This window comes from Sesamum indicum, linkage group LG5, assembly GCF_026168435.1.
Source record: "Sesamum indicum cultivar Baizhima isolate 11 linkage group LG5, ASM2616843v1, whole genome shotgun sequence".
Classification (NCBI taxonomy): domain Eukaryota; kingdom Viridiplantae; phylum Streptophyta; class Magnoliopsida; order Lamiales; family Pedaliaceae; genus Sesamum; species Sesamum indicum.
In genome coordinates this window covers 17,942,624-17,954,535 of record NC_142661.1, presented here as the reverse complement: position 1 = coordinate 17,954,535, position 11,912 = coordinate 17,942,624, and the positions used below count along the sequence as shown (strand labels likewise).

Here is an 11,912-nt window from a genome sequence, read left to right as displayed (position 1 = left end):
GAAAAAGTGTTCATTGATCTTAGGTTGCCTGGGTTCAGTTATTAACCAATATAAATTATGGCAAGTAGTGGCCCCCCAGATTTAAAAGACTGTAATGTTAGCCCGGAGATTGATGTTCAAAATTTTGTCAAAACCAGACCTTGCTTTTAAAGCACTCTACAGGAACTAGTTGCTCAAGCGTGTATATGTGTTCAGGAGGCTGGTACAATCTTCAGTTAATTGCAGCAGCTTCTGATAATGTTGACATTGCGAAAGATAACCAGGGTGCATGTAGGAAAAATCTTGTAATGATTGTCGGCAGTGGGGTTTTCTTATTTGAGTGAATCTGTATATACAGGGACGTCTGTGATACATTCCAAAAATCTGGTTTTGGACAAAAGAATACATGAAGCCGGTGATCATATAGTCTGCTACTCGATATAGAGACATAATAATAATTACAAATGCTTCTGCATATAAATACATCACATCTCAGATAGAAGATTACTGATTTTCCTAAGCTCTTTGAGCGCGGACATGGCTGTAACTTGCCCTTTGCCAACGAGACCATTCTCCTCCTGTGGCCCCATTTGACCCCGATCCTGCTCGAATGCAGACTCCAGCACCTGCCAGGCCAGGGTGAACAGGTTAAAGATGTCTGAATCCCAAGTTTAAGTCTGAAACTAAAGGACTGAGAATTCTGAGGTATTGTGGTTTACATGACAAGGTGGGATTAACACTGTTTACCACATTTTATAGCAATGGAATATTTTTTATAAACCAAGACCAAATCGTAGTATAATCCATTCGGTTCGTGCAGATAGCATGATTAACTTTATTTTCATGCAACTACAGGAAGAACGAAAACCTAGCAGCTCCTGGTTCAAAGAGAGAATAATTGGTCTAGTGAAATGATAACAGTTAACAGAATGCCATGGTGGTTCTTTAGTGATGGTCAATCAAATTTCTTTGCGATTATTAACTAACTAGTTATAACTGCATTGGGATTCAGTCTAATACCTGAATGTTCTCAAGCATGGTGTGACCAAGATTTCTCAAGCTAACTATCAAATTTTGGTCTACCGTCTCTCCCTTGCTGGTCCAAGAAGAGTTATCACACCCGTTGGCTGAAGACGAGTCAGGAACATTGTTCTGACCACTTTCATCGTTACCAATTTTTGCACCTTTAGATGCACCTGGTCTCTTAGATGTTCCCTCAGTGGCATCACGTCCTAACTTGAGTATCCAATTAAATTTACCGGATAGACTTCTCCTCTCCTTCATGCCAGAGGCTGATTTTCCCATCGAGTCATCATTTGTACATCTAGAAGCGAGACCATCAGGGATGTCAGAAACGCGAAGAACGGGGCGTTCTGGGTTTGTCCCACCCAACTCAGCTTCATTTTCATCTATGCATGAATTCGATGCAACACTACTACTTTCTGATTGATTTCCCTGATCACCATTCCTATGAACCGGACTGGATGGATCTGAGAAGTTGGGAGAATTTTCTTCGCTCGCAACACAGCTTGGTATGTTGCTGAATTTCTTATCAGTAACATCATTTCCATTAGCCTCAACTTTATCCCGGTGCTCTACATCGTTACACCCTGTATTTTCTTTATCGTCATCTGATCCAAGCTGTCGTGCCAGGTCCTCCAATAAGCTTCTTCTTGAAGATGGTTTGGAAACTTGGGTTCTTTGATTTTTCTTTGATGGGGAAGGATCAGACTCAGTTCTAGACAGGCGTAGTTTTACTCTTTCTGACCATCTCTTTCTGATATTGGAACCTTGTTCTTCGACAGCACCTTGCTTGTGTTCTTCTTCCTTGTGCAACACTCTCCATTTCTCTTCCCAGTAGCTCTCAGGTTCCACACCCAGAGGAGTTCTTGGAGAAGTTGAATCACGAGGAAGGCTGTGAACCCTAGAAAGCACCAGCTTCCTTCCCTCATACAAGCCAGGATGCAAAAGCAGGGAATTTGAGTTTTTCGCATCTGCTGCCAGAGCTTGGAGTGATTTTGCCTTTTCTACCAACATCCCAAGATCTATATCATCTGGAAAACTCAATAACCTCTGAAGACAGGCAGTCGCATTTTCAGTGGCAAGCAATGAAGACCTCAACATAAGTATCATAGAAACTGCAAAAGCAGAAATAAATGCTCCCCTAGGTGAATCAAGGACTCCAGAGTTGGATTCTGCATCACTATCAGAGGCTTTATTAAACTTCTTATTATCACGGGCAAAAATTTCATCCCAGATCACCAAAAGGTCTTCCAGAGAAAATTCACGTCCAAATAATACCCTCAGCCAGCGAAGTGAAAAATATTGGGGTTCAACTCCTAGTTCAACAAGGTGAGTATGAAGAGATGAATCAACAACAGAAAGCAAATGATACATTGCTGCAGAAGCTTCAATTACTGGGGTCAACCCAGTATGCGAACTACCATAAGGAGAAGGAGAGAAAAACTCAGCCATGGCAACGACACCACCAGCCCCACTCATCAAAGCATCAAACATTGCGTAGGCATCATGTTCCATAAATTTCTCTGATAAGACGATACCAAGTTCACCTTCTGCTCCATAGGCATCGCTTAGTAAGACAATGGTCTGTATGACAGGATCAAGTTCAGTCAGACTACTAGCTTTCACAGAAGTTTCTTCAAATTCACTCCCATCTCCAACGTATTCTGAGAATTTCTTAAATTCAAACTTATAGGTCAAGTCATTTTCATGATAGGAAAACCCATCAAATTTATCAGCAAAGTGGTCTTCATAATCCTTCCTCACTTCTGAGAGACGTTCCACATCAACGTGAAGAACATACAACAATGGAGCCAAGAGTTCGTGCATCCCTGTACATGAAAAGAAAACTATAGCTAGAAAGACCTGAAAAATTGTTTAATTATTAACTTTGAGAAAGACGTCATTGCATATATGCTCTTAGGCTTTGAGACTAGATCAAACCTTCAGAGAAAACAAAGAATCAAATATTCGATCTGATATAAATGGACAGAACTCTGTTCTTCCAGTTATGCCACGACAGAGCAGAAAAACAGTACATCATGCAGCAAAATCACAGAACAGATCTGACACATATATACTATAAATACAAGCATCCCCAGAAGAATTTTTCCAATGATTTTGTTTAGTTTAGTCTCAGATATCAATCTGCACACATCCACCAACAGTTCCCCACTAGAGGCAGCCATTTCTGCTCTGTAAAGCCCAAGACCTTCCCCTCATTCCATCAAAAGATAAAATGAGATTCAATTTCACATACACTTACACATATAAGCTTGTGTTAGTAATATCTGAAGAGAAAAGCAGCACAAGAAATTGAATATAAAGTAATAGACTTAAACTACCTTGTCTGTAGCCATATTCTTGGTGTCTAAGGCACCAAAGCAATAAAATCCGTCGTAACATGCCTTGACATCCACTTGTCTGGAAATAGCTACCTCTTTCAGGGTATAAACGTGTCAAATCTTGATCAACCATTTTCTCCAGTTCAGCATTTCTGAAGAACCGACCCCACATACTGTCTGCAAAACAAAAACAGCTATTAAGATGACTTTAACTGCAAATCAAGCTTGTAAATAGGTTCCTAGAAAGAGTGGACCTGGCAAGCCACAGCTAAGAATCTTGAACGGGATCCAGGATTGGTGGTGTGAAAATTTAAGGAGGAGATGTTTCAGGGCAGGCAACAAAAGAATTTCTACAGCCTGACGGTAGATAGTCATATTGTGATGCATATAATGTAAAAAGGCTAGAAAATAGAAAAGTCACCTGGATTTTGTGACAGAGGATTGTCCATGACAAGATCAGGAGAACTACCTCCATCTTTTGGCACATGTGGATCAACTAGAAGTTGTTTCCTCAAAGCAGCATACCTGTAGAAAATCATGATCATATATTGACTAGACATGAAAACAAAACTGACATAACACTGTACACTGCCCTACACCATGGTTAAAGTTCGAAATAAAGGCCATATTACATTGGATTACTTCCACTTATCATTGAGAATTTAGAAAGAGATGATTCACCAATCCAAGTTCTATATTTTTACAAAATTACCTTCAATAACTGGAACAAGCGGCAACAGCCAAATGGTGAAGGCACAATGTTTTAGTCAAAATGCTAAATTGCTAATTGATCTAATCTCCTGCTTTCAGACAAACTCAGTGAAGACGAAAAAATTTCAACTCCATGGATCACCGCCAAGTGGTCAATTACAATCCTATCATCCACTCTAGACATCAATAGAAGGTTCCCGGTAGCAATTACAAAGGTTTGGCTCTGACGAATTTCCAAAGAGTACAACGTTTAATACTCTATACTCAGAATCGAACCCACAAATCAATAAGAAAAAATCATGCTCGGAATCAACAAAGAGACTTATCAAAACCATCTAAAAGATAATGATAGGGACAAAGGCAGCAACTAAATCATGAAACTTATCAATCATGATAAACAACATAAAAATACGAAAAACCTAAGCCAAAAGTTAACCTACATAAAGAGCTAACAACATTACCTTCTACGCGAATTGGCGGTAACCCGACGAAGCTCGTCGATGGAGGCAGAAGGAGAAGATGGTAGGATATCCAAATCTACGCGCCATTGGACCCCTCTAAGATCACCAAAACGACGTGAACCTACGGAACACGAAGCCGTTTCAGGCATTGTAGTTTCCATCGGAACCGGCGACATTTTTTTCCCTTTTACGTCTTATTTTCTTCTTCCTCCCTTATCCTTCAATCCAGCTGAAATTTCGCAGACCCACATTGACAAAGACCATCAAGATCATCTTCATTACCAAAAAATGAATATTCACACACCGCTCGGCCCTCGAAAGTCAGAAAACACAATCTTCCGGTTCAAAAACTGAGAACTTGTCACATAATTCCTACAATTTTGCGGAGACCTAGTCGCCCTAAACCCGTCAAGATCATCGGATTCTTTTGCAGTCCCTTCTCCGTGAAACCCAGGACGGCAACCAAAAACAAAAGAAGAAGAAAAGGCGAAAAACTTCCAAGCCAAAAATGAATGAATTATAGGCAGAGTATGTGCAAATCATAAAAGATCAAGAGCTGAAAACAATTCAAAAGAAAAGAATGAAAAAGCTTTTGGCTACAAAAATCAATACATTGTACAGATCAAGAGGCAGAAATCTAGGGAGAGAAATTGAAGAGAGAGAGGGGGGGGGGGGGGGAGGGGGGATGTGAAGAAAGAAGATATTCCATCCCCATTATCTAACCAACCAATGAATTGTTTTTCTCTTTCTTTCCATTTTGGCAAACAAATTTGTGTCTCCTCAGGCTCACACTCACACACTCAGACTCAGACTCGGGCTCAGCTGTCAGCTATATATAATCAAATAAAGAGAAGAGGAAAAAGGTGATCTTGGAGATGGGAGCGCTTGGCCTCTTCCGTTTCCGCCCCCCCCCCCCCCCCCCCGCCTCCCCCCCCACCCCCACCCCCACCCCAAATTTCGCCTGTAGATTGTTATTTTCCTCGCACTCACGGCCAGGTGATAAAAAAAAATAATTAAAATCTTTGAAATCAAATCGAATCAAATTATTTTTATAATAATTTTTAGTTTAAAATAAAATCACACTACATTATTAATTTAATTTAAAACTTAAGAAATCGTCAAAAATCAAAATAACTAGCTAAATATATAATTAACTTTTTAATTATAATATAATAATTTCATAAAATAATTAATTATTTAAAAGAATTTCATATTTAAATTATATAAATTCAAAATTTGAAAAAAATCTTCTTTAAGTTTGAGTTTGTACAAATGATTAAATGTATTTTTTTATGTTATTTTGTTTTTTATGTTAATATTAAATACTAATAAGTGTTAAAATTGTGAAAAATTCTTTCTGCTAATACTAATAATTAAGTTGTGCTAATGCAAAACGACATCCAGACAATTAAGAAAGTTGATGTGGATGCCTACTGCTTAGAAATTCTCAACTGCATAGTTTAGAGTATTATTTATCAAATATTGATTAGAGATGTAATTAAGTTTGGCATGCTCTATTGACAATATATTTGATATGTTCATAACCAATCGTTCGTCTTTACTGGATTAAATATTTTTTTATTAAACTTTTTTTAAATTGTCAATATTGTTATGAAATTTATGGATTTAAGAATTGATTATTATTTTAATCAATAACTCAATAGATATAATTAATAAAAATATTGAAAAGGGTAAAATACACTTTGTCCCGAACTATTCTTAATATAATATTTATTCTCCTAAATTAAATATTCGCCCAAAAATGAATATTTAAATTTTCAATTCATTTTCACAATTTCCCGAAACTCAATTATTCGTCCAAAAACGAATACTTAAATTTAATGGGACCAAAAATGAATAATTGAATATTTGGGGTCTAAGTTTTTGAAAATTCAATAATTTCAGAATAAAATGGCAATAATACCCTTAAGTGGTGGTTATTTAAGTCTTGGGCCACTCTCATTTTTTTTTTGTTTTTCCATGGATTGAGAATTTAAGACCTGAATGTTGTGAGATAGGTCTATGACAACATATAAATGTTCCTCTGTGCAAGGCCCAGGTGGATCCAGTAGTACAACCCAATAACATGTCCAGAATATCTCTGCTCCTCATCTTTAGTGTACACTCACTAAATCATTGGTATCTTTTTTATAAAAGCCCAAAACCATGTGAATAGGGGCAAATACAGGAATTTCAATGCCATTTTTCCGCTGACATCAACTTTTCTAGTATGTATGTCGATTATGCAAAAAAGAGAAATAATTTGCATAAAATTCCCATAGGTCAGTGGGTGCTAGCATGCCATTCATGCTTGTGAGTCACCTCACTGTAGCTTTATCGAGATATAAATTAGACAGGATGATGGAATGTCTTTCTTTTAACCTAAGTTAAAAAGATAAAAGTAGGTGTGTTTTATGCATATATGGGGAGGAGGGGAAAAGGTTTCCAAATGGGGAACCTTTTTGAAGGGTAAAATTGGGAAGAGGAAAATGGGAGTTTGTGAGGCCTGAATTATAGGAATGCAGATTGAGATGAGGATTTGGGTAAGCAGAAAGAAAAGAACAAGTACTATTTTTGTCTCTTATCATAGACTCCAACTTTGCATGATTTGATAGGTGCAATGCAAGAGCAGTCACACTCACTGTCATACTACTTGGAGCATCACAATTACATTTAACTACATAAATATTTCTTACTCTTTACAACTGCATCCTCAAATAATTTACATCCATAAATCTTAAAAAATGTATTTGTAATTTTTAAAATAATAAATATATTTTTGTAAAATTATATATAATTTGATGGGGTGTCAACATATTTTTCTCTTTTTTTTTTTTTAATTTTCTCTGTTCTGCCATTTTTAATTTGGTATTCTCATCAATTTTAATAGAATTAAATGTATTTTTTTCGAAACTTGGATTATTTGGCATTTTCGTCCTTTAATTTTTTAGAGTAGCAGTTTCATTCTACATTTTTTTTTTCAATTTTACGATTTCAATTCTTTTGTTCTCCGAAGCTCACTTCCACTGGGCGTGAAGGGTGAGATCCGATAAGCAAAAAGGACCAAACTTTCAAATTTTAAAAAGATGTAGAACCAAAATATTACATTAGAAAGTTAAAAGATAAAAATATTGGCAGAAATGAGCCAATAAGAACAAAACCCAATTTTAAACTGTCGACTAAGAGGCACATGCATTTTTTCGTCAAAAAATGTGAATTCGGGCGAAAAAAAGAACTAAGATCACGAAAATTAAAAAATACAATACTAAAATACTATTCTAAAAAGCTAAAGATCGAAAATGCCAAATAACCTAAATTATGGAATAGAAAGTATATCCAAATCAATTTAATTTTATGGTATTTTACCTTTGTAAAATAATTAGATGTATAAATACACTGTCCAAAGATTAGGGTTAGGGTTCAGTTAACAGAGGAAGGGGAATGGGGGGGGGGTGCCAAAAGGTCAAATAAAGGAATGACATACTCACTGTTTGACAGCAACCCTTGTTGGCCAGGTTGCAAGAATAATGAGAACAATGAAATGGGGCGTCCTTTTCAATGACTGTTATGTCGAATAATGCTCCTATTTAAAATGTATTATAAATTAAAAATAAATATAATTATAAATCAAATCATAAATTATAATAATAGAGATCATAAAAAAAAATTAAAAGTCTAACAATCATATAACTTTGAGAAATGACAGTATGTTTTACTCGTAAACACTGTAAATTAAATGGAAAAAAAAAAAGAAAAATCAAGTATCGTAATCCATGGCAGGACTTAGACATGTGTCTAGTTCTTCAATCCCTTTTCAGCCCAAGCAATATTGTCAGAAATCTATATGGAAATCCTATTCACTATAATACTTTTCTCACCTTTTTGTTTTCTTTTTTGCAAATGAAACCACAACTCACCTAGGAAATTACTATAATTTTGAGTGATTTTCAAAATAAGATAAAATATACTCAATATTTATCAATTATGTTTTATATTTATTTGTGTATTTTTTTTTTATTTTTAAACTTTCTGTGTATGATATATATACACACATATATAAATATAAATATAAAAGAGGCATGATTTGACAATAAATAGTGATTTTTGTCTCAAAAAAAATACAACGTTAAACATACAATATTTATATATATACATAATCATATATAAAAGATATATATTTGACAATAAATGGTGATTTTTGTCTCCCAAATCCTAATATCAAACATACACCACTTATTTTAAAATATTTTAAGTTACCTCTAAAAACAAATCCAAACATATCTGATACAACACATATTTATTTATATCTATTTTTCTCTCTCTATCTCAAAAATACAAAACAAAATACTCAGAGTTTGTCCTATGTATTTGTGTTTTCATTTTTCAATTTTAAATTCTTGAAACAATAATTAATGTAAAAACATTTTTTTTAAATATGTATTCTCATTTCAAATATATTAATTTGTTGGTTTTTTTCTATAGTTATTTACTAATTTAGGTGTTTGGAATGTTGAATCAAGTAGATGCCGTCACAGAAGTTTGGCGTTGCCATCACATGTGATGTACAAGCGTAGCGACAACTCTGGTGGGAGCATCCTTCACATGACTTCACAAAGGTGACCGTTTGCAACAAATTTATTATTATTATTATTATTATTATTATTATTATTATTATTATTATTCCCCCCCCGCCCCCCTATATCCTAAACTTTATTGTTAATGAATCATATGATTAACCAATAATTTTAAATAAATATGTCTAAATCGAGTGGTTAAGGTTAAGATCTTATGAATAGGTTCGAGTCCCATCGAATGTGTGTGTATTTATCTAATTTCACATGAATTTATGTCATGATTTTTTGTTATGATCAAATCAATGTATTGCTCAATTTAATTACTATTTATGTCAAGGAAGCAAAAGACGAGCATGAATTATAACACGCTTTTCAAAACATAAAAATAAATAAATAACTATCCCCTTTAATTTTATGAAATGAGAAATAGTCATTCTTGTGTGATGTAAAATTTTTCGTGTAGCTATCAACTTTCATCAATGTCGGAAGTTTCTTACCCAAATTAACTAAGTTTCGTCGAATCAAATCAATTACAAAACCAGTATAATACACTTGTCATATGTTTGATAAGTTTCACAGGATGGTACATCAATCATATAGTAAAATATATTGCATTTATCATATAATTGATTCAAATTCAATTAATTTATGCCAGAATTATTGTTTTTCCACCAATATTTTTGTAGATTATGTTGTCGGAAAATTTTAAATCTGAGAACTCAAATTATGGAAACTCTGACATTATGTTTTTTATATTTTGACATCTGATGAAGAAATAAATGTTAGTAACGGCTAGGTTGCTCTAATGTACGATCTGATATTATTCAGAATATTTAATATTTTATAATTAGATAGGCTCCATTGCCATTTTTTTTTAATATTAATAATTTAATATTTTACCTGACGTAGCTTATTAATTTATATGTTATTACAAGCTTCAATAATTTAAATAATAAATACTGATAATTAATTAATTTTATGTAATAATTAATGGGACTTAAGTATTTTCTGCATATTTATAAATTCTTGAATTTTAATAAATAATTTGAGAACAAATTAGGGCAAAAAGTAAAGTTAAGTTGGTCCCTCGTGTGCCAAAAATTAATATTAAATATTAACCGGATCTTGATTTAGTTGATTGCATGTCAACAAAATATAATATATAGTCAATGCTCTTTAAGTAAAACATCACTTTGGAGAATTAAACTTCTATTTAGAAATGATTATGGCTCCCAAAATAAAAGTGATTAACATTTATTTTTTTTTTAACAAAATATGAAAGCAAATCTATAAAAGCACTAATTTATTTACAAATAAACATGGGATAAGACGTACGTTTATGACCACCAAATATATTGATGACAATAACTGAAATTCACGTTATTGGTACAAAAACAGCCGGTCCTTAACAACTGGGCTGTATATTAGGGTAAAAAAAATGATCGCAGCCAGGGATTGAGTTAAAATTTGACATAATTTTCAAATAATTAACTGTAAAATAACTGGTTTTTGTTGGATTAATTTTGTAAAATATCGGCCTGCCAAAATCTTTAACTTTTGTTTATGTTTTTGCGTATTTTCATTTTACACGGGAACATATACAAAATTAAAAAACTACATATTTTTCACTGAAAATGAAAACATAAACAGACAGGCTGAATCACAAGATTTCCATTTTGGGTTTGAATAACTTATAGGTAATTATAAATTTAATCGCCAAACATCTTTAGATTTTTTATCTTGTCGATCTTAAATTCAGTAGCATAAAATATCAAAAATAAAATTTGAAAAAAAATGGTACTATATATATATAGAATTACGTGCATGGCCTACATAAAGTAAATTATTATAAAGGTAGATTTTATTTAAATTAATGAATTAAGTATAATACTTTTGATTTGGTCATAATCACACACTATAAACCTAATCTCGAGGACCATAATGTTATGATAGCCAAAAACTTGACCAACATAATTAAAGCTGTCAATTAAATGATTGTTCATCCTTTTCCGGGTAAGAATTAATTATTAATCCAACCATCTACAACTAATTAAGATCTCTTTTTTTTTTTAATAATAATTTTCCACAAGAGTGTTATTTTTTTCTCTATTACTAAGACTATTTGAATGATTTATGGTTCTTTAAATAATATGTTTGGTTTCTTCCTTCTTCAAATTGTCACTGACAAGAAAATTGCATTTCGAATAACATTTTATTTTGAAATAAGTCTTTAAACTATTTAAATAAAATAATATTGAGATCTTATAAAATATTAGTAACGATAATTTTATAATTAATATGTTGAAGGGTGACATACTCTTTCTTTAAGCATTGATTGAGCTCAAATTCAGTAGAGCTGGAGCTGTTGCGACAGATTCATTTTCTAAATATTAATTATATTGTTATAATATTTTCACTGTTTGAATATTAAGTATAGCTAAAATTATTTTTCTTTTTTAATTACCAAGAAAAATAAATATAAAAAAAATAACTATGTCTAAATCGCTAAAAAGTTCACAATAACCAGCTCCTTAATACGTCCATGTCTTTTTCTAACACAAAGAAAATAAAAAAAACAATTGACTCGTACGTCACCAAAAGTTAGAAAACATGAATTATACAATTCAATTTTTCATACAATTTTTTTAGTAGATTAAAAATTAAAAAAAAAAGTACGTAACAATGTGATTTGAAATCGAATTATAATTTGAAGTGTAAGGTCGTCATGGCAACTCCATCGAAATGTAAAATAAACTAAAAGGACCTCTTGTAGTGAAGTATCATGTTGATGGTGGACTTTATGCATTGGTGGAGATGAAAAG

At 33.1% G+C, this 11,912-nt stretch overlaps 1 protein-coding gene across 1 annotated transcript; it reads right to left on the bottom strand.

The window, feature by feature from the left end:
* Window positions 1-288: 288 nt before the first annotated feature.
* Window positions 289-5,430, bottom strand: LOC105161657 (uncharacterized). The gene is made up of 5 exons (XM_011079423.3): window positions 4,517-5,430; window positions 3,766-3,869; window positions 3,345-3,521; window positions 1,000-2,831; window positions 289-605 (listed from the first exon to the last, which is right to left on the bottom strand). The coding sequence occupies exons 1-5, from the start codon at window positions 4,690-4,692 to the stop codon at window positions 465-467; spliced, it is 2,430 nt and encodes an 809-aa protein (XP_011077725.1). The 5' UTR covers window positions 4,693-5,430; the 3' UTR covers window positions 289-464.
* Between the last annotated feature and the right edge of the window lie 6,482 nt (window positions 5,431-11,912).

What these genes read in the sequence shown, in the direction of transcription:
- LOC105161657 (XM_011079423.3), bottom strand. Translation starts at nt 4,692, where the DNA reads ATGTCGCCGGTTCCGATGGAAACTACAATGCCTGAAACGGCTTCGTGT. An exon ending in ACCGCCAATTCGCGTAGAAG is followed by an intron (nt 3,870 to 4,516) that starts GTAATGTTGTTA and finishes GATTTTCTACAG; the next exon opens with GTATGCTGCTTTGAGGAAAC. An exon ending in TCCTCTGTCACAAAATCCAG is followed by an intron (nt 3,522 to 3,765) that starts GTGACTTTTCTA and finishes TTTGTTTTGCAG; the next exon opens with ACAGTATGTGGGGTCGGTTC.